A 24,596-nucleotide genomic window follows, 5' to 3' on the forward strand; every position below is an offset into this window, starting at 1 on the left:
ACCACCCACGACCGTGATATTCGCTATAACAGCATCAAGCAGCCTTTCCTCTAACAACCCGCGGTATCATTCTTATTTCTCTTGATTCCACAAACACCTCGCTCTCAACCTCAAGCAACATTCAACAACGATAAACACCGTGTAGCTCAGATACCCCTTCCTTGTTCACTTGGCCAACTCGACGCGACCACACGACGGATGCAAAGCTCACCAGCTCGTGATCACGACAGCCGACCGAAACAACATAATACCATCAACTTTCTCAGAAACATTAACCATCCAACCCAAATAGCTCCATTGCATTACACCACCAAAACCACATCACTCTTTCGTACGGAAACTCGAACGCGACCGTGTCATGGACCGTTCCCACCCTCATTCTCACGGTCACGTCCATGGAGTACCGATAACATCGACGTCTTCACCTCAGCAGGCCACGCGACGCGTTTCAGCTGCCGTGACGGATGATGATAGAGGTCTGACGATGAGGGAGAGGGAGAGAGATGAGAAGGGGAACAGTACGGGAAAGGCAGGAGGCGTGGGCGTAGGTGTAACTAGACCGAAAAGAAGACTGAGCAGGTGAGTGACCTGATTCACTTATCGAACCACTACCTAGTGAACCGAGCGCAACCCGTGGTTTGTCATTTCTTGCAACGAACGAGGACCAGTCCTTGACGCACAAGATGGCAAATGTAACGGCTACTGCCTGCGCGATTTGTGCTGTCATAGCTCGAGCTCATGGGCGTGTCCCGGATCCCCTCTCCCACTTGGTCAAATCTGACTGACAACCAAGTCTTCCCAACCTCCTCCAACCTCTTCTCCCTTCCCCCCTATCTCACAGAGCAATGTCCGCTACTTCCACCACTTCTCCACCCTCATCACCGAAAGGTCTGGCCCCTCATAACACTTACCAAAATCTGCAAAACCACACCAGCCATGCTGCTTCCTCAGCGAGCCATTTTCAGACAACATATAATAGGTCAAATCCACCGCGACTTGACGACAAAATTGGGATGGTCGGGTATGCTACAGCCATGGCTGCAGCCAGCAGAGAAAGAGAAGGACCTCCAACACTGTGGGGTATAGAACTGAAATGGATCTCGTACGTGTAATTGGTCTCATGGATATGATCGCGAGCTGATGTGCCCGTTTCAGACTCGTCACACTTGCACTTCAAAACGCATTCCTCACAATCATCATGCATTATTCACGAATATCCACATCACCCAACAAAACATATTCCGCCGCATCCGCCGTCCTCCTCAACGAGCTACTGAAAGGCTCCATATCCGTCGTCATTGCCTTGAAACGAATCGATAATGAAATGAATGCCACCTCCGCTCCACCCCCCGTCTATTACGAAAAAGGTGACAGCAAAGATCACGCTCGTCGATCGTCCTACAAACTCCCTTCACTACTTCACCCTAGCCGTCTCACAGCCTTGTCGACAGCGCTGTTCTCTCCCGACTGCTACAAACTCTCGGTGCCAGCAATCCTATACGTTATTCAGAACAACTTGCAATATATCGCTGCGTCAAACTTGGATGTTGCGACATTTCAGGTCACCTATCAGATGAAGATCCTCACAACCGCGTTCTTCTCGGTCATCCTCTTGCGGAAGAGGTTGAGCAGGGCTAAATGGGCTGCCCTCGTGATGCTCGCCATCGGTGTGGGGATAGTCCAAATACAAAGCTCGTCCGCCCCAGCTTCGTCAACACAATCTGCTCCGTCCATAAAAGCGAATCATGGCGAACACCAGCTCCGATCCCAGATCCCAGGCGAAAGCATCATGAACTCTGAACGGGTGATGCATCCTCTGCAAGGGTTCCTCGCTGTGACGCTGGCATGTCTTACCTCCGGTTTGGCAGGAGTATATTTCGAATTTATCCTCAAGTCTTCCTCTGGGTCGAGCCCACCTCCCGACTTATGGATACGAAACACTCAGCTTTCGCTCTTCTCGCTCATTCCGGCGTTGGTGCCTATTGTCGTGTCGCCATCTGGACCAGCTGGAGTGGGGTACATTGGGAGGATTATGATGAGTTTCAGCAATTTCAACGGATGGGCTGTTGGGACAGTCTTGACGCAGACGCTTGGAGGATTGATCACTGCACTAGTGATCAGATACAGTGACAATATCATGTAAGTAATCACGACCATTCGTCTCATGCCATAGTCTGACTGACAATATGTTGCACTTCACAGGAAAGGCTTTGCGACCTCCTTGTCAATCATCATCTCTTTCTTGGCTTCCGTCGCCCTCTTCTCTTACCCTATAACGTTGTCCTTCGTGGTTGGCGCATCCATCGTTCTCGGTGCGACTTATTTGTACAATTCCCCTTCTCTTCCCCAAAGCCCGCCTACCAGAACAGCAGTTGCCGTCGCACCTGGTTCTCCAATCTCGCAAACCGCACCAATCCTCGGTGAACCCGATCGACCCAGTCGGACCTCAAGCGTGATTAATCTCCTCGGTCTTGGAAGCTCCAACGCCAATTCGAGAAAACCAAGTTCGACGGATCTCAGAGCGCATTTCGGTATGACTCCGTCCAACGGTTATTCATCCAGTACACCGGGAACACCGAGATTATACGGCGACGCTACCGTGGGAGGTGGTGGTGGTGGACCAAGTGGGAGATCGTCGCCCGGTGTAGCTTATGCGAATAGGATGGGAGGTGGACCTGGGACAGGTCTGGGTACAGGTGGACCGGGAACGGGTTTCGCCAGAGAATATAGGGAGAAAAGTAGACCCATCTTGACTTTGGACGTGGATAATAAGTAAATAGGGTATTTAATGGGGAAGACGTCGTTACAATTGGGTTTGATCGAAGAGGGATGCGCATAGTCATGCAATCATATGGCTGAAACATTGGCGAGAGGGGAGAGGGGCCAACGAGCGGGACAATGGGACTCATGACATACACTGTTAGGTCTGCATTGTCTTCTTACTTGGATTAGCACTGAATTTATCATCTTCTCATACTGATAGAATTGTCTATGGTAGCAAGGGGAGAACCACAGTCTTCCCCTAACCGGACCATTACGAGCTATCGTCACATGTCTACTTCTTGACACGTGTCTTCTTCTGCTGTGCATGCATTGCATCACAGCGGTTGTCGAGGCTATTCACAGCCTATAAGTTTAGATCGTCAACACTGGACGTTTGCACTCACATGATCAATCTCTGCTAACCCATCCTCCCGTGCTAACTCCCGCCTTCGCGCTAACACTTTGGCAACGGCCGTTGGGTAGTCGTCCTCTCTCGGATCCCACACGAGTTTGTCAAGCCAGCTTTGGGAGTGCCGAGGGTGATGGTGATGGCGGTGACGATGTGATCGGTCATCGGAGTGATGAGAGCGTTCGGGTTCATCTGATCGGAAGAAATGAGGTGGGAGTGGGAAGGGTGTGCTCTACAAACAGTTAGATTGACGAGTCAGCATCCTGTATCACGATTCGTAGGATCTGCCATGCTTCTGCGTAAATACACCCGTCCATCCCGGGGCGATTGCAACAACCGAGCAAATATCGTCTCCCCTCATTGACAATAGTCATCGCTCGCTACCTCAACCTTGCCCTGAGTCGCATCTTCCTTACCAACCTTCCTCGTCCATTCCAAATTAGCCACCATATTCTCCGCCCACACTCTACCGTAAAACAACACCTCCCCACATGCTTTTGCAGCTTTCTGCGAAGTCTCGTAATGATCCTTGAGGGAATTTGACATGTCGTATGGTCGTGTGGAAGGTGTAAGGAAATAGGCTGGACGGAGCCATAGTTGGCGGGGGCGGCGGCGGTGGCGAGGTGTCACCGTATCGTCCTTCTTGTTATTGCGTTCATTCGTACTTGTGCCTCCTTGGTCGTTTTGGTCTTTGTCTTCTGAACCCCCTTCCAGCTCATCGGGTTCACTGCACGAAACGTCGTCCCGACTTTTCCGATTACCAGTATTTTTTCCTTCCTGTCTTTTCTTGAGCTCACTTCTCATCTCCCCTTCCACATCCCATTCTGGATGTCTCAACACCGCCAACTCCACCTTTTCCTCGTCTCTTCCTGAACCTGAACCAGAACCAGAGATCACACACAACCTCCTCGCCATTTCCCACAAACACCACATCAAATCCTCACTCCCCGAGATCCACGGACTCTTCTCATCTTCCCACAGTCCCTCGGAACGTTCTTCGATAGTATGTAATTGCGGTATACAAGTCTGACGCCATTTCCCGAGAATGTGATCTACTATCGTATGTCGGAGATAAGGACCAGGTATAAGTGTGCCGTGACCACCTGAGCTGGAAGGGAGGAGGGTGGAAGTGAGGTTCTCGATTATCGGTTCAAAAGAGGCTGGAGTCACTGATGCGAGATGGGTGTCTGGAGAAGCGAATCCTGATGAAGAGAGGGACCCGGTCCATACTAGTGGAGAAGCAGAATGGCATGTATGAACGCGGAAGAGGATATGGCGAGAACGTGATTCAGTGACTAGGTAAGGAAGATCGATAGGCTCTGGAACAAGTGCTAATAGCGACATTCTTGTGCAGCGTCAGAAGGTGTGCCGTTAGGATGCAATTGCCATGTTTAGAACCCTCGGGAGTGGTTTCTACATGCGAAGATGTTAGGGAGGAAAGCCTGGATCTACTTCAGCGAGAATAACGCGGCTCTGCTCTGTCAGAAGGAGGGGTCCGTGCGCGGTGCCGGTGACACTATGCGAGGGCAGCAAGAGTACAGCGATACTGTGGATGCTCAAGAACGATTCGAAAGATAGTCTTTGATGACTCATATATATTCCCAAGCAAGTAACGGTGTTTCCGAGTCGCATACTCAAAGCTATGTCGGAAGCGTGTATGTCCTATCTTGTCATCTGGACACAATCAGCGAGATGAGGTCGTTCTCGTATCGGGTTCATGACAGGTGATCCGCGACGGACGTCTTCCACCATTGGAGCATTCAGTATTCCTGGATCCAGGCTTCATCGTCGAGCTTTAGAGGTACGTTTGCAGGATGGCTTCATCCTACTGCGTGCGTGATTTTCATCCATTTGTCGAAAGTCAAGCCAGCGTCATCGAGGTGGCAGAGCGAAAAGCAAAATCATCCGCGTCGATCAGATCTCTCGTGGACTTCACAACATCGGCACTAGTCTTTCGCCCTGCTCTTTAAAGGTCTACATGCATTACTACTACCAGATAAACCTCATCGCTAACTCCTACGGCGTCCATATAGGCTATTGGCTTGCTCTACAACGTGATATGCCCACCACTACAGGTAGTGTCTTGCCACACAGATCGGACCACGGTCAACCTCCACCAGCATGACAGCATCTGACGTCAAGTGATCTTACTATCTTTTGTGGGTCACGATCGCATCCATGCAGTCGTAAACCGAGTATATATAGTCCACTATGAATACATGATGAGTGAATACTGCTCTCTCATGATACCGTACCAGATAACTGTCAAAGCCGAACAACAAGCCGTCTATCTCTTCCAACGCCTTCAAATCAGCTACACCTAAGACCTACACATATTGCAACATGGGGAAGCAGCACGTGAGTACTCCTTTATCCCCTATACGATCTAGCCGCTCCTCTAGTCAGACAATCGGGGAATGATCGCCATCCTGTTTCCTCTCGTCGCTTCTTCGCACACGCTAACCACTCGGAGCCGATAAGAATCACTGCTCTTGCTCTTGTACGACGCTGACTCCCTTTCGTGGCACAGGACGACACGCAGACGTCCCAATTCGCCGACAAGTCCTCTCATCCCGACCAGCTCCCCACCGGTACACACGGTAAAGACGCAGCTTCCCAATCTGCACAAGCAGGATCGAATGCCGATAGCAAACATGATAAAGATAAGGCTGCAAAGGCTTTACATGAGGGGCTGACAAGCGACGAGGGATACACGGGGAGTAATCAAGGTGGGGCGTATAGGGCGAAGACCTAAGGAGATTGGTGAGATGAAGGGATAATTGTGGAGTGGACAATAGAGGACAGACAGTGTTTCGTGGCCCTTCAAACGAAAAGCAGGGAAAGAGAGCGAAATATGCAGGAAGAATGAACTACTTTATCTATGCGATCTTACTGTACCACCCAAGGTTACAAATAGAACTCTCCGAACCGAGACCCATTGTCACCTCTTCTGTACTTCCTGGTCGGAGTTGCAGATCACTGTCGTCGCGAAGTGACGTGTACATATTCCACTGACCCCCAGAAGACAGCAGAAAGACGGTTTACAATATCGATAATGAAGAGCAGTCAGTGGCACTTTTTGGCCTCGACTTTCCGAAGGGGGAGTCACCAGAATTTGACCAGTTGGACACTCCTACCACTTCCTTGGGTAGAGCAGAACGTTTCACCTTGCTCAACGATCAGCGATCAGCAAGTTCTCGATGGATGTATCTGATGTCTATCACCATCACGATGCCGAAGATTGGGGTCCGAGAACATGGGAATCAAACTATGACGCTGACAGACGCAAACGTACACGAGCGGAACATGTGCCTCTCCGTACTAGTCGTCGACGACTAAGTGTCGAGGCCAGGCAGGCACAACTTGGGCCCGGCCGTGTTTTTAGGAAAAGTAATTATTGTCAAACTGTAAATCGATCGTGATACCCATGAACATGAATATATGTCAAGCCTATCTCTCTTTCACCGGCAGGCGGCCGTCTGCGCTTGCCGAGGAAATGACTTACTCGTTCCGCAACAGACAAGACAAATGGACAGATCTGCCTAACCGAGTGGGATGATGATCACAATATCTGGCATCTAGACGATCGTTGCCCTGACCATCGTCTTCAGCAGACATCTCTCGGTGATCCGTGATGATGATGGACGTTTCGATCGATGGTTATCACCTCTCGTGCGGCAAGGAGACCGACAGATAAGAGAAAAAAAAGCGGAATAACACAAACATTACTCGGCCATTTCCGTTCCGCTCAATGTAACAAGAGTAGTACCTGTGAGCGATCCGGAAGTATTCTTGTCGAAATGTTTAAAAGTCAGTTTGTACGTTTATCAGCAGGTGTTCTTGATCATGACATACGTACAACCCGTCAAGAGGAAAAAAGGTGAATACGAGGTGGTTCAACAGTTCTGCTCGGTGTGAGTAGTGTTTCGGTGAGATTACCTCGTCTTCTTTTGAGCTGCGTAATCAACATCCGCGCAACCAGCAACTAAGGACTCTAGGACCGATGAGCTCGTGAAAGACGACCACCAGACAGCGAGAAAGAGCGAGATCGATGTATATGTGATGTCACAAAGCGGCAGCGGCAGCTGCAACGCGAGTGCCTTTGAGATCGATATAATAGAAGGACGAACGTAAGAACGGAAAGAAGGGGAACACCGATATATAAATAGATAGCTTATATCGGAAATCGGTGACTGCCTGGATGGAGGGAGTGTGCAAGCTAGAGTACATCATCAGCTCTTCGCAATCCGCGGAGAAAATTAACCACGAAAAGCTGAATTTGGTTATGCTTGCGGATTCGTCAGTATGTGTACGCAGCCTGGTTCCTTTCGCTTGCTTTGCCTTGCCTTGCCACTGCAACCGCCAGGTGCCCCAGTGTCACGGTGTTTATCATGAATCAGGTCCTGGGTCCAGGAACGAGCCGATTTTTATTTCGTTTTGAGAAGGAAAATAACAGACACAAAAGTCTTTTGGGTCTGCCGATCTCCCGCTCGAACCAATCCCAATTCTTGATATGCCTCCTCTCACCTGCTCAATGAGACGAGGTTTCTCCATCACCGTTCAACGGAACAGCTTCTACAGGATGATTCTCATCATGACCAATAGTTTACAAATTCATACCCACCCGTATGTGAATGTATATGTGTGTACATGCGTACACCTTTCAGGACGAGACAAGGCTCCTTTTTGCCACCCTTTAATTATATCGGTCCGGGGTTCCTTGCCAGTAAGCGCCCGTTTCGCATTTTACTTTGATACTAGCATACGTGGACAAGTAGTAGTAGTGTTTCTTAGTCGAAACGGGGTGGCAGGAAGGGCGACGCTGTACAGGACAAACAAACAGAAGGCTAGTGGTGTTTACATCATCCCGTTATACAGTTAGTATCATGTTACTGCATAGAAGGGGACGTATGGCCGAACGCTCCCGCATCCCGGACGCCATCGGCGTTGATACCGTCCAGGTTTAAGCTACGATCGATGACAAGATATGGTTCACTGGATCACGTCGTCAGCAGTAGCAGTCCGCAAAGCAGCATTCTTTTAATTAAAACGGAGAGATACTCGGCATTACAGCATGATGAAGTACGAGGCTTGGTTACAGCAACAACAACAAAAAGGAGAACACAGGTCAGCTTCTCGTCACTTACTTTCACTGTCATGGTCACGAGCTATGAGCCATGGATTTTATTGGTGGTCAAGCGGAAGTACAATGCGCCGTTGTTTGTGTGCCTGACAGGGTGTTTACCCTTCACCTTCAGGTCGGAGTGTTTTGTTCAATTACGTTATACATCATTCCATCATCCCATCATCAGACATCGGCCCCGCACCGCCTCATCAAACGTTGCCCTCCCTAGACACGGGCAATGCTTCCTTTGCTTTGGCTTGTCTGAACCCTATCGACGGGCTATGTCGCCCCTCCTCAGGTCAACAAGAAGGAAAATTAAAAGAAAAGCAAAGCAAAAACAGCCAAGCAAAGACAAAGCCACACCTGAGTCACCTATCTGGGCCATGGCATCGGCGTGCATGCATACATACATACATACATTTGCAGACAGCCGGATCTTACTCTGATCAAAAGCCATCACATCCTCATCCTTTCTTTTCTACCCATCTCTTGTCATTTCGTCTTCCTCTCCCATCCTCCTTCTCTCTTCTGTGCATAGCCATACATCAAGGGGGGCCAGCTAGCAATCCTTCTCCCTCTTCTCCCACTTGTAGGCCAAACGAACAGTCAGTTTCGTTGTGTCGGCGACGAATATACATCCTCTGAGTTCCACTTTTGTGTTTTTCCCTCGAAACGTTAGGTTTCAGCTTAGCTTCCTTTCCTTCCCGTGTTATTTGCTTGATCCCAAAGCACACTGCATTTTCGTGTTTTACATAACTACCTCACAGCATTTCACTACATTCTTTGTTTTCCCCCGTCTTCGACCAACATTAATAACGACGCTTTCGCTGTGTACTGTAGAGAACGGATTCCCTTCCGCTGTGATCATATAAAGGCATAGGCCGAACGCGGACAACCCCGATTTCTTCACCCCATCGATGTGAGTAGTTTCAACGATCCCATTGTCCCTTATCCTTGACGAGGGCGTCCTTTGTCAGCCTTCCGGTCGTTGTGGACGTGTGCATACACAAATGGGTACGGTGCTGATCGCATAAAACGTGAATAGCACGTATTACATATACCGGCAGTGTGTGTAGTGTGACGACCTCGATTGCGCCCTATTCCCGGATCACAATCGACCAAGACTGTTCACGAAAAAAAGGTCAGTGCGTCATTCTATAGCCAAAGAGGTCCGCTCGGCATCGCTTCTTCGTCTTTGCTAAGTGCTAAATGCTTCATGCAATCTTCTTCATCCCAACAGTCCTGTCAGTTCTTTCAATCCTTTAATTTCTCGACATCGAATCGGCCACCGTAAACAACGTAGCCTTTTTCTCCATTTCGACCAATCTCACTCAGCCCCTTTTCACGTTGCCACCTACCCACGATGGCACCTCCAACCAAGCCTTCCGAGCCATCCTACGCTCCCCTTGCCAACCCGGCAACTTCTCCCGACCCCAACTACTCGCCCGATCCTAATGGCGGAGATGCATACGCAGCTTTGGGAGGACGAAACCTTCGTGACTCCTCAATCCTAAGTCCTTCTCCTGATCTCTACCAAAATCCATTGGGACGAAGCGGATCAGATTACCTTCCCGCACCTTCAATCATGACTCGAGATTCTACCTATGGCAGTTTACCGGGAACACCTCCCTTGAGAGGCGATAACAGACAGAGTTGGGGAAGCAATGTTGGTCTTGCTGCTGCTGCTGATGGAGTTGCTGGTGGAGATGTGAGTGAAAACTTCCCGCAGCACACCTTTCCCTTCGACTCGACTTGGGGCGCAATTCCCGCTTGCGACAACTTACTGACAAGCGCTTCGTTGCCATGCACAGGCTAGACGACCTAGCGTTCCTCGAGGTCAATCAGCTTTGGCCCAACACTCAACGCTGGGATGGAACAACGCCGACAACGAGCGGTTGTCAGTCAGCGACGAGGACGACGAGCAAGGGCATATCACGCCCGCGGTCGCTGCTATTGGCGCCGGAGAAAAACAGAGCGAAAAGCCAAGATGGGCAGCTGGTGGTGACCAGTACACTTCCCGAAAGAAGAGCAGAAAGTGGCTTTGGGCTCTTCTCGGAGCAGGTCTTCTGGCTATCATTGCTCTTGCTGTCGGTCTCGGTATCGGGTTAGTGATAAGCAAGGACGTTGGCCGGCCCGAAGAACGAGAACTGACTTTGCACCATTAGTCTCACACGGAAGCACAACAACACTGCCGGCTCCACGTCTTCTTCTGCCGATGGTGCTCAAGGCGACAAGTCCACATCGAAATCTGGTACCGCTACTGGCACTTCTGCCTCTTCATCTGCTACACCCATTCCAACGACCGGTACACAGGGTTCTCTCATCAAGATGGAGGACGGCACAACCTTCACCTACAACAACCCCTTTGGTGGCTCGTGGGTTTGGGATGAAGCTAATCCGTTCAACGTGAGTGTAGTGATTTCTAACAAGCCGAAAGACAGTTTCGCTGACTCGCTAACTGTCGCGCAGAATGACGCCAAAGTCAACTCCTGGACACCAAAGTTGAGCGAGGAATGGGTTTGGGGAAGAGACAAAGCCTACGGTGTCAACGTCGGTGGATGGCTCGTTACCGGTGAGTCACCTGTCCGAAGTGACTGGAATTTATGCTTACAGCGTCGCAGAACCTTTCATTGTCCCTGGATTGTACGAGAAATACGCTACTGGTGCCAGCAACACAACTGCCATCGACGAATACACTCTCAGCTTGAACATGGGTGACGACCTCACCGCTGCCTTGACCGAGCACTACGAAACATTCATCACTGAAAAGGACTTTGCCGAAATGGCCGCTGCCGGTCTTAACTACGTTCGAATTCCAATTGGATTTTGGGCGATCGAGACTTGGGATGGCGAGCCTTTCCTCGAGCGAGTGTCCTGGTCTTACTTCCTCAAGGCCGTGAAATGGTGCAGGAAGTATGGGTTGAGGATCAACCTTGACTTGCACACTGTGCCCGGATCTCAAAGTGAGTAAATATGACAGTAATCCCAACGACAAGGAGCAAGGCTGACGATTTTTCCAGACGGATGGAACCACTCCGGTCGACAAGGTACTATCAACTGGATGAACGGTGTCATGGGACTCGCGAATGCCGAACGAAGTCTCGATTACATTCGAACCCTTGCTCAATTCATCGCTCAGCCAGAGTATGCGCCCGTTGTCACCCTTTTCGGTTTCATCAATGAGCCCAACGCTGGAGGTGTTGGCAAGCCAGCAGTCGGCAGTTTCTATTACGAAGCGTACAAGATCATAAGAGATATCACCGGTATCGGCGCCGGCAACGGACCATTCCTTTCTATCCACGATGGTTTCATCGGTATCCAACAGTGGTACGACTTCCTTCCTGGAGCTGACCGAGTTGCCCTCGACCAACACACTTATATCGTCTTCCAAGATCAGCACGCTGGGAGTCTTGACGACCTGGCCAACATCCCTTGCAGTTGGTGGGCGTCTGCTACCAACACTACTTCACAAACTTACGGTGTTAATGTCGCCGGTGAATGGTCGGCCGCCTGGAACGACTGTGGACAGTGGGTCAACAATGTTGGTTCTGGCTCTCGATACGACGGTACATACCAAGGCTACGCGGGCAAGCGAATGGGATCCTGTGATATGTGGAACGACTACACTACCTGGAACCAGACTACCATTGATTCCTTGCATCGTTTCGTCGCTGGCAGCATGGATGCTCTTCAGGTGAGTCGTGTCATCGCGGTGATTTGAAAGCAAAGCTGACTCGCCCTCTCTTCAACAGAACTACTTCTTCTGGACTTGGAAGATTGGAAACAGCACCAACGCAATCACCCAGCCCAACCCATTCTGGAATTACCAGCTTGGTCTGGAGCACGGCTGGATCCCTAAGGGTGAGTCGGTAGCATATGTGCAAGGACGCTTGCTGACTGTTGTCCAGACCCACGAGAGGCTATCGGCGTCTGTGCTGCTCAAGCGGGTGTCACACAGAACGCCTTTGACGGTACTTTCACAGGTGCCTACATGACTGGTGGAGTGAGTCGACCGTTCTTCGTAGCCATGACCATACCCCAGTCACTGACACCGCCTATAGGTTGGCGCGAACTCCATTGCCGCTGCTCAGGCTTCCTCATACCCCTGGCCTCCAGCCTCTTTCACTAATGTCGCTGCTGGGGACATGGACAGCTTGCCGCAGTATACCCAGACTGGTACTCCTATCACTATGCCCGGTCCGACATTCACTAGCCCTGGTTCATCTGCCACCATCAGTGCCGGCAGTGGTTGGTTCAACGCTGCTGGTGACACCAGACAAGCTTACGTTGCCGTTGCTGGGTGAGTCGACTCTCTCTCATCCTAGTATGCTATGTCTCGTTAGGCTGACATGGCTACCTTTTCACAGTTGCTCGTACCCTCCTGAATACAGCGCTGCCAGCTTAGCTATCCCCGCTTCGGCTTGTGGAGCGGGCCTCGCTCAACCTACCAAGCGATCCGAGCTTCCCGAGAGAGCAGCTTTCCCTCAACCCACCTCCGCCCCCGCGCAAAGATAAAAGAGTTATCTGCAAATTATGGACACTTGTGATTCCTGCTTCAATGTGAATAACGTTTGGCTTATGAGGATGTCTCTTTATTCGTATCCCCAACCTGTCTCCCTTTTCTTTCTGCTCCAATTCCATTCATTCTTAGTCTCTCACCATCATTGCATTTGTCCGTTTTCTGCTTATATGTAACACCACCTTCATGTCACGGACTATGTTTGGGTTTGGCTTTCACCTTCGTTTATGTTATAGTCTGTGAATATCATGTATTAATCATGAAACTGCGAGAACTGGCACAGGCATCCATGGTCACAGCTCAGCGTTGCTCACACGGAAGGCGGGATCTCGCTGTTCATTTGACCCAGACTTTTTGAGACTCAGCCCTACACACTTGATCTCATTGGGGTAACCACGTGGCGAGATCGCGATCTTCGGGTTGTTGTAACAACTCGCAACAATGGACCAACAAGCAACGTAAAGCCGACTCTTGACTTGTGTCACAACGCGTAGAGTGTAGTCAACAAACAACAAGCTCCATCTTGGTCGACCGTACGACATCGCCCCTCAGATTCAGACTCGATGGGATTATAGTACAGGACATTAGAGAAGACGGATTGATCGGAAGTCAAGGTCACTTGACAAGATGGGTGTACCGGTCTTTGTTGCCATCATCGTTGGATTGCTGTCCTCGTTCGTCCAGTCGTTTGGTGAGTGTCATTGCCATTCTCTGTACTGTATCTCACAGCAGATGGCCCCTTGATGTCAATGGCCTGTCATTTTGTCGATGTGCACTTGCTCACACATGACTTTCCTCTGCTCATCAGGCCTCACCCTCCAACGTAAATCGCATATCCAATCGGATCTCCTCCCACTTCCTTCTCGTAGACCACCACACAGACGACCACTATGGCTCCTCGGCTTCGCAATCTACATCTCTTCCAACATCTTCGCTACGATATTCCAACTTGACGCACTGCCAATCGTCATCCTAGCACCGTTAGGTGCCGTCTCCCTCATCTCCAATGCGATCCTCGCGCGGATCATCTTAGGCGATAGGTTTGGACCAAGTTGGGTTCTGGGGACTGGACTGGTAGCGGGTGGGGCGGTGATGATTGCTGTTTTTGGAGTGGTCGAAGAGGAAGAACATGGCTTGGACGATTTGTTGAGATTGTTCAGTCGAGGTCCGTTTGTCGGGTTCTTTACGGTCATGAGTGTAGGCACGGCGTTGGTGCTAGTAGCGGTGAGTGGTAATCCTCATTGTCTCCCGGTGAAGATTTGTGATACTGAGATGCTCTTACCTGCAGGCCCACATCGCTTCATGGCATGTCAACCGTCAATTACGAGGTCGTATCTCACTCTCTGGTCGATCTACCCCTACCACAACCACTTCCATTCCTCCAAGCAATTACGCTTCTCCACAATATCCTACCCCGATCCCATTCCGTTCCACTCAGCTTCGTCGTTGGTCCTCTCCTACTTCACCACAAAATCCTACCAGCCCCTTACCCGCAACCACCGCCGCCGCTCACGATGCGAAAGCCAACGGCGTTCGATTCTCCTCTAAGAATTCAAATTCCAAACCTCTACATATCGATCTCCCTGATTCTGCATCTTTCTCCCACTTATCACCGCCCACACCTAATCCAGCCCAACAACGAATATACACTCTTTGCGGTCTCGCTTTTGCCGCAGCATCCGGAACTTTATCTGGAATGTGTTTGGTCCTCGCCAAAGCGGCAGTCCAATTACTTGTCATCACCATTGGATATTTCAGGACCGGAAAGGGACAGAACGAATTTGCAAGATTACAAACTTGGTTCTTGGTCATTGGGTTAGCTATATATGCTGTTCTACAAATGGTATATCTCAATTATAGCTTGACTTTTGCGTCGCCCGCTTTCATCTGTCCTCTCGCATTTTGTTTCTTCAACTTGGCTTCGATCTTCGGTGAGCGATCCATGTTCTTTTACCGTTTCTCACGATGAGTCAGCTAACCTTATATCATTGATATAGATGGACTGGTGTTTTACGATCAGTTTGGTCGACTTGCGACCTACCAGATCGTTCTTGTGTCGCTGGGTGTTGCGATTCTCCTTTTAGGTGTTTGGGTAGTATCCGCCATTCAGCCAGAAGGTGTCGAAGTTGGAACATGGATAGAAGATGAGGACGAATCGGATGACGAGGTCGATGACGACGAGCTTGAGCCTGGAGAAGGAGCGACCTTGTTAGGTGGAGACACCACTGTGGAACCCGATCCTCTATCACCGACATTCGCAGGCAGTACAGGTCCGCTCGACCGCTCCACAGAGGACATTACGAGACCTCAGCCTCAAGGACGATCCAACTCCACAACTGGATATCCGGAAACTCCGCCCGCCTTACATCGTTCTGTCTTCTCTGGGACCTCGAATGGTCCAGATTCACCTTCATCCCCCCTATCGCCGAGATCAAGACATCATCACCATCACAGACATCGAGGACCGAGGTACGGAACGCTGATACCGGATTTAGCATTACATGGTGCTCCGACGGGATTCTCTATCGGTCTAGGTGCCGCTAGTCCTGGTTTCGCGTTGAGGTCAGGCAGTATCAGCGGCGAGGGAGGGCACGGACACGGTCACGGACATGGACATGGATCGATGCGTTCCGGTAGAAGTAGGAGTGAAGGTCCATTGGGAATTGCGGCGATTATGAGGGGAGAGGATCCCCGTGCAGCGGAGCAGAACACGATGGAAGAAGGAGGGAGAGAGAATCATGCGGAAGCTGCACTTAGAGATTGGGGAGAAGAAGAAGAAGATCATAGGAGGAATGGAGCTTGGTGGGAGAGGTACTTCGGACGAGGGAGGATCAAGTTGGTAGGTGAAGAAGGGGAAGGGGACGGTGGAGGTACTTGAGAGTACATGAAGGAGGAGGATAAGGATGGGATCTTTGTGTAAGTATAGCATGGATATGGTATAACAAGCGTACTGTATGTATTACCATTGTTTTAGTTCAAAGACATTTGCATTTGCGTGATGCATCGTTTGGATTATTTCATTGTGGTAAGCGCTCGAGCGAGAAATGGTGGGTGGGTGGGTGACATCATCTTCTCATTCTTCTTCTGCGCATGGACCTCCTTTGCCACCAGCAACTAAGTGTACAATACAATGGTATAATAGACAATACACTCTGTCATTTCCAACCATCTCGACAATGAGATACTGAAACGAACACTGACTTCTTGGACCCCACACCGTCACAGCATACCTCTTGCACACCCCGTTCACCTCACCAGGATGTACCCACCCTCATCACCGAGCCCTTATGTACCTGCCAAATCCTTGATCCCGTCCTCTCCCTCCGCCTCTGGAGGAATCACTCTCAATCGCGCTAGACTCACAAGGGGTTCGTCATCCGAACGGATCGGTCTTGTAGGCTTATCAGGATGGAGGAGGAGACCGAAATCAAACTCGAAAGGTACCGCCACCGGTACTACGATATCAAATAGCGCAAAGACGACAACGACGACGCTTGGGAGGTCATTGAGTACTTCTGGAGTGGGAAGTGGGAAAAGTAGGATTTCGACGAAGAGGAGTAGGAAAGGTCTGGGACTGGGAATGGGAATGGAGGAGACCCCTGCGAAGAAAAAGAGACTGACTGTCAGCGTGGGTCTTCTCACTTCACTATCATATATCATAGTAGAGCGTGAAGATTGTGTCAATGCTGATATACACTCCGTGACCAGAGCATAGGGACCAAATCCACTCCCAAAGCCACGAGCTCGAACCCTCATGCACGCAGTACCGACCAACCCGATGCCAACGGACCGCCCGTCTCTTCGCCTCTTGGATATTCGGAGCTGTTGCTTGACTCTGCAGATGAAGATGAGAGTAGACCAAGTCATTCGATACCTGCCATTCGCCATATCCCACCTATACAAAAATCCGACGAAGTGTTCTTCGTCACTGATCCGGCTCGACTCATCGTTGACCGCTCTCCTTCGCCTACGGGAGACAAGGATGCGCTAATATATGAGAGGGGCGGTGATGCGCTCTTTCCAGCAGCGCACGATCTCTTTGTTCCATTGAACGACATTTCGTCGTCTTCCGCTTCTCCTCTTACACCCGGGAGTGGAGACATGATCAATCCAGGAAGAACAACGATTCACGAGGAGGACGAGGATGAGGACAAAAGTGCTGCGAAACCGAAACGATCCAAGTGGGACTTGACAGTCCCTCTCAACGATCTTACACAACCTTCTTCCCCTTCCACAGCTCGAAAAACAACGAGTAAGCCAACCAGCAAGATCAAGCAGAGACGATCGACACCATACAAGCTTCCAGGGGCCAGTACTGTTCCTCCCAGGCCGTCAAACGACGAGAATAATAGTCCGGATTCGGTTGAGATGAGTCGAGGTGTAACAACGCCAACCGGGAGACGATATCCGCCGCCGCCACCGTTGACTGGGGGAGCAAATGTTGATCGAGAAGGATCACCTCCCCCACCGATTCTGATACACAGTCAGGCAGACGACATAATCGACGACGTTGATGATGGACATCGAATGTTGGATATTCACTTGGAGATCGAGTCTTCTCCCGCAGCCAGCAATGAGAGTGGAGCGGGAGGAAGTCAGCAGACAGACTCTTCGAGCGAGGACAGCGACGAGGATCCATTTGGCTTGATGTGGATGGTACAGGCTGTGAGAGGTAGGTTCAGCTCGTAAAGTTGGACAGGAAGTACGCTGTAAGCTGAGAATCGGACGTCAGACAAGGAGCCCTGTCAGTGGTGTCCCTCATCAGAGTTCAGCTCCCCAATTGCACCTCGTACACCGTCGCCGATCGTCTTTTCTGCTACACCTTCCCCTGCACACTCGGGAGCTGTATCGCCAGCTGGTAAGGACAATGGGTCAATCAATCAGGTGAAGGTCACACGACCATCTCGAGTTTCAAGGAGCGTTTGGCGAGGAGCGGAAGTGCTAAAAAGGATGGATGGTGAAGAAGCAGCCAGACCAGAGGCTGGAAGCGAGGGTCAGGAGAGCCACGATGAGGAGGAGGGACCAGCACTTGACCGAACTAAGAGACAGAGGCAACACGACAGCCGAGGTAAGAAAACGGCTCGGACATATCGCCGCGTAGAAAGATCGAGTACCCCTGAGATAACGGAGGTAGGTCTAAGCGCTCAGCGTCTTCCGGAGCCTGTATTGATACGACGGTCCGCGCAGGAAGCGTTGCGAGCGAGACAGGCTAGGATACAGCACTATCAGGATCTTCAAGATCGTCATCCTTTGACAATAGAATATGTTTGGTGGTAATTCAGACATTGATTGTCATGTAGCTAGGCTTTGAGTGGTCATCGCGTCAGAATAGGTTATTCGAATGCCGGATTCCGACGGATGAGAATCGGTCTTGTCCGCATTCCGACATTCCGAGATGTAATTTAGGAATTGTTGTCGATCATGATGACTCGCTTGTCGCTACGAGTCAACCAGTAGAAGTTGTTGTGATGACTTTACTAGCAATATTCAATTTGGGACATTGTTTTATATTCGCATGTCCACGATCTGGATGACAAGATGATCGATAATGGTTTCAGACGCATCACCCTCGAACGATAATGTTAGCAAATCACCTCGTATCCATATTGCCGAAAGAAACACACGATCAGTAAAGAGAGAACAACCGCCGGCGGTATTGGAAAGACAATCTTCTAGATTATCGAACATCTTGACGCATGTTAGATCGAACGAGGTCTACCCACCAGAATGGCAGAACGACCTCGACGAAGATGGTATCACGTCCAATGTAGACGATGTAGAAAGGGTGATAGATAAGCGACCTACGCCGGACGGCAATAGAGATGAGAAGGATATCTCTGGTTCTAGACAAGTCGAGAAGGCTGGTGTTGGATTACCGATAGTGGTGGATATCGAACATACGCCCGTGGACGATGATCCGAGAGAATGGGGAGATAGGAAGAAATGGTTCGTGTTGACTCTGATCACTTTTGCATTGGTAAGTCCCATCGCCTTTCCCATCATCACGAACACCGTAACTCTTTACGATACACCTCTGCTCATGTTCAAGTTGCTCCGCGCCTCGCGTTCATGCCGATGTTGACGTGTGTTATACTTGACACCCTACTATAGCTCGGTCCTACAATGGCAGCGAGTATTTATAATCCCGTCATCAACGAAATTAGAGAAGAATTACATGGCACTTCGACGCAAATCGGTCTCACACTGAGTTTATACATCTTGTGAGTGGGACCGACCTCTGCTTTGCGTAAGAACAGTGCCATTGATAGTCGTCGAGCTGACTGACGTGGTGGCCTGGGAACAGGTTTCAGGGATTTACGCCTGTCTTCTGGGCTGCGTTGTCAGAGGTGAGCTGCGAATTCAGACGAAGTGGTACTGCAGATCAAGCTGACTGATCATCTTGTGCAGGTCAATGGTCGAAAGGTGCGTTTATAACAACGTCTGACAGATTTGTACCCCTATGGAGTCGACTGATCGATCCAATCCGCTTTAGACGAGCTATCTCATCTCATACGCTGTAAGTGACAGACGGGGACTTCTATCTCACCTCCTAGCATTTCACCTCGCTGTCACATACCCGAATACCCTTTCCCTCGAAGACCGCGACTTTCATTTTCGGTGCTAATGTCTATCTCGTGGACAGATCTACCTCGCGGCACTTATCGTTGCGTCTCGAGCCAACTCGATGCCGCTCTTAATTGTCATGCGAATCTTGCAAGCTACAGGAAGTGGAGCAGTCAATTCGGCTGGAGCAGGAAGTTTGGCAGATATGTACGAGTCGCACGAGAGGGGGGCAAAGGTATGTCCAACTAGGAGCCACCAAGTGGCCCTATCCAACTCCTGTCGAAGATGATGATTGGGAAAGGGTATGGCTGATCCATTATGGGTTACAGTTGGGGATCTACTACAGCGTACCTATGTTCGGTCCTGGTATCGGCCCAATCATCGGCGGAGCTCTCGGTCAAGTGAGCAGATTCCCTTCCCAACATTATCGTTCCAACTGCTAATTTGAGCCACTGGGCTCGGCTAGTCATTCGGATGGCGAAGTGTATTCTACTTTTCAGCAGCACTAGGAGGCGTCATGGAAATCTTGTTCATCTTTTTCCCAGACTCATGGCGAAAAGAGGTGAGTGCCTAACAACCTTTTGCTTATCGAGCCCTGAAGGCTGATTGTTGTATTTGTTTTCTGGAACATAGCGGTCAAGGACATATCAGAATGCGGTCGCAAAGGCGGCTAAACGAGCTCAGCAGAAGCTTGAGCAGAAGCGGACCAAGGAGGCTGCGCGACTTGCCAAAGCCGACAAACACACTCCCTCGACATCGACAGAACGTCCAGTCGAGATTGCAGCGTCAAGCATCCCACCTCTGACCGATGTCACCGTTGACAGGGACGTGGAAGAGGGTCATCACTCAAATCTGACGAATAAGGGTACGGTGCATGTCAAGAAGAGATGGTATTTGCCATTCGGGAAGAAGAAAGTGGTCGAAACGAACGTCGAGGAGAAATTCAAGATCACACCTGGTGATTTGAATCCTTTCCCTTTGATGATTGGAGTGATAGTGATGAGACGACCCACCAACGCACTCGTCATCATGTCTTCTGGTATGTCAAATCTCACCTTACCCTTTCCTGCAACTCTGCTCGCTGATCTGAGCAATTCGCGTTATATTTCGTAGGTATCTGTTTCTCTGCGCAATATACGATCGTTTACACGGCGTCGATCACACTGGGCGACGCACCGTACTCGTACAATTCGCTCAATATCGGTCTTGTCATCCTGGCTTTTGGGATAGGCAATATCTGCGCTAGTATCATTGGAGGAAGGTATTCGGATGTGGTTTTGAAGAGACAGAAGAAGCAGAATGGAGGTGTGGGTGTTCCGGAAGTGAGTGCATATCCAACAGTAAACGACCGCGCGAATATTTCTGGTAGGTGGCGAGGTGCGATCACTGACACGTTTATCCGTTCTATCGCAGATGCGATTGAAATCGACGTTCATAGCTATGCCATTTATCATCCTCAGTTTCCTGGCATACGCATGGACGGCGCACGAGAAGGTACATATCGCAGGGATCGTAGTCAGTCTGTTCTGCGCAGGATTCTCTCTCATGTGAGTGACGGTCAGCCCTTACTATGACCTCGAGCACACGGTTTGCAATATGATAGTCTGCGCGCGCAGAGACTGATGTCTTGCTTTACAGGTGGATCTATTCTCCAACTTTGGCTTATCTCGTCGATTCTAATCCGGTAAGTCTACGTCCGTGTCCTAAACCACGCTTCCTCTATTGAGACACGTAATCCACACTAACCAACCTATCTCATCGTCTAGGGCCTCTCCGCACCCGCTTCGTCCTGCGCGTCATTCGTACGAGGTGCTCTGGCATGTGTCATGTCGCAGATTGCGGTTCCGATCCGGAATGGTATCGGAGATGGGGGTATGTACTCGCTCTTTGCGGGGCTGGTGGGCGTAAGTTGTGGTTTGATCGTGTTGCTCTACTGTGAGTGATTGTTCCTACTGCATATCGCTGGGCTTTGCTCGGCTGGGTGGGATAGAACGCTGACTGACATTGTTGTCTACAGTCAAAGGTGAAAGTTTACGGATACGAGCGTTAGAACGAGCGGCGGATCGGGCTAAACATTAGCGAGGAGACACTTAGACTCAGACACATCATTATTTCCTCTGTATTTGTTGTGACACATTTGCATGCATCTTGATTCATCATACACAAGCTGCGGTCTCTGTTGATCGGTATCCCAGCAACGCGTCTCTTCGTTCACTGTTCAGGGTTGATTGAGCCAAAGTGCCACATTCAGCAATAACAATAAGCGGGTCAGTTCGTACGCTCAATCAATGCAGCCTCCCCCGCAATTACACTTGTCAACAACATCATTCGCACGGGACATACAAGTCTTCCCCCACCTAAGCGAAAGAGCTATCGCATTTGCGTTCTTCACACTCACTCACTCACTCACTACCCTCTCCCACATAAGACGATGCTCTCCGTATTCCGACCCGCGGTCATGCGCGTGACAGGCCCCGTCTCCGCCCCTGCTAATGCGTTGAGGATGTTGAACACCTCTTCGGTAGTCATGGCTGCTAAGAAGAAGGTCGTTGGTGAGTGAGCGTGTGACGTGTTTCTCGCTTGATTTGTTGTATGTGATTTGTTGTTGGACAGGAGGGCGTCACGCAGGAGAGGTCGGGTTTGTGGTTGGATGGAAATGTGATGTGATGTGTGAGGACACGGGCTCCGCAGTCAGTGATTGCGAGGATGTTCACCAGGGAACACAGACCAGCGAGCAATCAGATTCATCACGCTCTGCATGCTGTGTCACATGTCTCTTGGGGTGTCCTAGAAGGCTGTCTACGTTGCTTAGCTCCGTCACATAATGCAAGAAACACACAATTGATGATGACCTTGTTCACGCCCCTTGCAGACCCCACTCTCCCCTCTGTCCCTCGTGGTCCACCTACCGCCTACACGCTCTTCTTCAAATCCTACGTCGGATCATCCTCTTCCAACCATCTCAAACCGGATGGTAAACTCGACATGCGATCACTCACTTCTTCCGCCGGAACAGCATGGTCCAACCTCTCTTCATCTGAAAAACAATCATACGAATCCCAAGCTTCCGAAGCTAAACGAAGTTACGAGAAAGCTTATCAGGCATTTTGGGAATCTACAACTCCCGAAACTAGAGATGCGATCAAGAAGGCTACAGGAAAAGAGGTGAAGCCTCCCGGGGGGAAGAAGGCTTTCAAACAATCCGTTGCGGCTCGTGCGGGTAATCCGGGGAAACCATTGACAGCGTTCTTTGGTTTCGCGAAGGATGTGAGGGATGAAGGGAGGGTAGCTGTTCCAGGTCATTTGGAAGGAAATGAACGACAACAGTTCATCGCAAAGGAGACTGGTAACCTCTGGAAGGCTTTGAGCGAGAGTGAGAAACAGGTGAGTAACGTTGAGCGTGAGCGGCCGCAAGGTCGCGAAGTGACCACCTCCACTACCCTCACAACACGTCGTGCTCTCCGCCTTTTGACATTCGATCGACTGATCGTGTAATTCTGCGCATTGCGCATCCGCTAACACTCAACTCCCCCCCCGTAGAAATACAAAGACCAGTACACCGAGCAAAAGGCCAAATGGGAGACTTGGAAGTCTACTCAAGCCGACAAGGCTGACCTTTAGTCGGGCACGAGCGAGGAAAACATACGAAGAAAGACTTCTAGTTGGGAGGGATGCAAGTCATACTGCGGGGAAGTTTTGGTCTTTGTGATATATGGGCGGAGCGGACTTTGGACGTTAAAGGGTTGGAAAGGCATCGCAGCGTGTTAAATTTCAGTAATCAAAGAATATACCAATTCCGTGATAGACGTATGCAAAGAGCACCTCTCATATCGCGCTGAACCAGACCCACAAGTGCAGCACCTTTGCGTTTGGAGACATTCCTCCAGAGCCAGATTCCAAGTAGTGGACCAAATCACGTCACGTTCCTGAATCCAATTAAGTCAAAGTCAAAATGTACCGTTATGCCTTATGCCTGGACAGACCAAAAGAGAGTGAGCGAGCGAGCGAGCGAGAAATGGATGGCGCTTGGAATAAATTGGTACAGAACAACACCGCTCTACCGTAGCTTGTAAGTTGCTTTGCATTGCATTGCACTACATTTCCTATCTACGACCAAGCAAAAGCCAAGCCGAAAACCATCTAGTGGTGGTGACCATCACCGTGGAGAAGAGCCTCGTCGCCCTGGAAGTTCATGGTGTAGACTGAGGGGGTAACGCGTCAGTGAGCAAGTTCAAAGCAGCAGCACAATGACGGGGAAATGGCGAAAGGGAAAAGACAGGAGGTGAGAGACGAGCGACTCACCGGAACCACACTCGGGGCATCGGTGGTTCTTGAGAGAGTGGGTGACGTTGAGCCAGATGGTGTCGTGAGAGTCGGCGGGGAAACCAGTGCAACCGACTTGTCGCTCGGGGAACTATGATGAGGCGCAAAAGATAATCAGCATCAACCGTAAACGGTGTCTGACTCCTTATACGCCCTTCCTCTTTTCGCAACCTTCACGACTTCACAAGAAGACCGCCCTTCCTCTTTTCGCAACCTTCACGACTTCACAAGAAGACGTCGTCCATCTCCACATTCCGCCCAACACTTGAACGACCCAGGAGAAACTCATACTCACAAGAGAGTAGACGGCGATGGGGTCATCAACGGTACCGAGTCGGGTGACCTCGAGAGGCTTCATGTCGAAAACGTCGACACCCTCGAGCTTTCCGAGAAGTTCGAATCGCTCGAGACCGGTAGATTGCTCCTCGCTGGAAAAGGACATTGGTTAGCTGTGCGTCATATACGTGATTTTGTCCTTTGTTTCATCCAGCTTTCTCCAACCACGTCGGGATGTGTCGTGATATTGATAACATCTCGCAATTCCTCCGCCATAGAATTCTCACATTCCTCCTCCGCTTTCCCACCCCGCTTTCTCCTTCAATGGCCTATGTATTTCCTCTCCTCCATATCTGTTCTCGTGACCTGGGCAGATTGACACTCACTCAGTGGGGACCTTACCGGGCTGAGCACCGGGACCGAGCAGTTGGGGGGGACCGTGACCCGCCGACCTGATAGCGGACATTGAGAAAGCCCTGGCGACATTGAGCTGAGAGGAAACGACGACGGGTCGTCGAAGGGCCGGAAGAGCTGTTCGGAAGGATCTGAAGACGGCTGCCATGGTGTATAGAGAGAGACTATATGAGTGGTGAGTGAGGGAGAGAAAGAGGTGTAGG

At 50.3% G+C, this 24,596-nt stretch overlaps 9 protein-coding genes across 9 annotated transcripts; 7 read left to right on the forward strand and 2 right to left on the reverse strand.

Moving 5' to 3' along the window:
- Positions 1-358: 358 nt before the first annotated feature.
- CI109_101530 (uncharacterized protein) lies at positions 359-2,776 on the forward strand (the record flags this gene model as incomplete). The annotated part of the gene is made up of 4 exons (XM_032002525.2): positions 359-579; positions 794-1,102; positions 1,156-2,139; positions 2,203-2,776. 4 exons carry the CDS (start codon positions 359-361, stop codon positions 2,774-2,776), a joined length of 2,088 nt encoding a protein of 695 aa, XP_031863462.2.
- Positions 2,777-3,098: 322 nt separating this feature from the next.
- CI109_101531 (uncharacterized protein) lies at positions 3,099-4,516 on the reverse strand (the record flags this gene model as incomplete). The annotated part of the gene is made up of 3 exons (XM_065966991.1): positions 3,099-3,116; positions 3,168-3,404; positions 3,593-4,516. The coding sequence occupies 3 exons, from the start codon at positions 4,514-4,516 to the stop codon at positions 3,099-3,101; spliced, it is 1,179 nt and encodes a 392-aa protein (XP_065823063.1).
- A 999-nt stretch (positions 4,517-5,515) lies between these two features.
- CI109_101532 (uncharacterized protein) lies at positions 5,516-5,927 on the forward strand (the record flags this gene model as incomplete). Its single annotated transcript, XM_032002523.1, has 2 exons — positions 5,516-5,530; positions 5,703-5,927. The coding sequence occupies 2 exons, from the start codon at positions 5,516-5,518 to the stop codon at positions 5,925-5,927; spliced, it is 240 nt and encodes a 79-aa protein (XP_031863460.1).
- Positions 5,928-9,660: 3,733 nt separating this feature from the next.
- On the forward strand, positions 9,661-12,812 carry CI109_101533 (uncharacterized protein; the record flags this gene model as incomplete). Its single annotated transcript, XM_032002522.1, has 10 exons — positions 9,661-10,005; positions 10,109-10,401; positions 10,463-10,703; positions 10,767-10,869; positions 10,919-11,260; positions 11,318-11,991; positions 12,050-12,158; positions 12,206-12,300; positions 12,359-12,597; positions 12,665-12,812. The coding sequence occupies 10 exons, from the start codon at positions 9,661-9,663 to the stop codon at positions 12,810-12,812; spliced, it is 2,589 nt and encodes an 862-aa protein (XP_031863459.1).
- A 631-nt stretch (positions 12,813-13,443) lies between these two features.
- Positions 13,444-15,694, forward strand: CI109_101534 (uncharacterized protein; the record flags this gene model as incomplete). The annotated part of the gene is made up of 4 exons (XM_032002521.1): positions 13,444-13,507; positions 13,625-14,040; positions 14,105-14,747; positions 14,814-15,694. The coding sequence occupies 4 exons, from the start codon at positions 13,444-13,446 to the stop codon at positions 15,692-15,694; spliced, it is 2,004 nt and encodes a 667-aa protein (XP_031863458.1).
- Positions 15,695-16,075: 381 nt separating this feature from the next.
- CI109_101535 (uncharacterized protein) lies at positions 16,076-18,093 on the forward strand (the record flags this gene model as incomplete). The annotated part of the gene is made up of 4 exons (XM_032002520.1): positions 16,076-16,444; positions 16,525-17,488; positions 17,549-17,946; positions 18,004-18,093. 4 exons carry the CDS (start codon positions 16,076-16,078, stop codon positions 18,091-18,093), a joined length of 1,821 nt encoding a protein of 606 aa, XP_031863457.1.
- A 271-nt stretch (positions 18,094-18,364) lies between these two features.
- Positions 18,365-21,459, forward strand: CI109_101536 (uncharacterized protein; the record flags this gene model as incomplete). Its single annotated transcript, XM_032002519.1, has 14 exons — positions 18,365-18,793; positions 18,928-19,037; positions 19,121-19,163; positions 19,225-19,239; positions 19,310-19,333; positions 19,460-19,615; positions 19,710-19,781; positions 19,847-19,942; positions 20,014-20,419; positions 20,494-20,702; positions 20,794-20,927; positions 21,019-21,064; positions 21,147-21,315; positions 21,398-21,459. The coding sequence occupies 14 exons, from the start codon at positions 18,365-18,367 to the stop codon at positions 21,457-21,459; spliced, it is 1,971 nt and encodes a 656-aa protein (XP_031863456.1).
- A 352-nt stretch (positions 21,460-21,811) lies between these two features.
- CI109_101537 (uncharacterized protein) lies at positions 21,812-23,001 on the forward strand (the record flags this gene model as incomplete). Its single annotated transcript, XM_032002518.1, has 3 exons — positions 21,812-21,932; positions 22,253-22,764; positions 22,921-23,001. 3 exons carry the CDS (start codon positions 21,812-21,814, stop codon positions 22,999-23,001), a joined length of 714 nt encoding a protein of 237 aa, XP_031863455.1.
- Positions 23,002-23,520: 519 nt separating this feature from the next.
- CI109_101538 (uncharacterized protein) lies at positions 23,521-24,541 on the reverse strand (the record flags this gene model as incomplete). The annotated part of the gene is made up of 4 exons (XM_032002517.1): positions 23,521-23,582; positions 23,683-23,794; positions 23,999-24,131; positions 24,366-24,541. The coding sequence occupies 4 exons, from the start codon at positions 24,539-24,541 to the stop codon at positions 23,521-23,523; spliced, it is 483 nt and encodes a 160-aa protein (XP_031863454.1).
- Positions 24,542-24,596: the final 55 nt, after the last annotated feature.

The sequence above is a fragment of the Kwoniella shandongensis genome, chromosome 3, assembly GCF_008629635.2.
Source record: "Kwoniella shandongensis chromosome 3, complete sequence".
Lineage (NCBI taxonomy): Eukaryota > Fungi > Basidiomycota > Tremellomycetes > Tremellales > Cryptococcaceae > Kwoniella > Kwoniella shandongensis.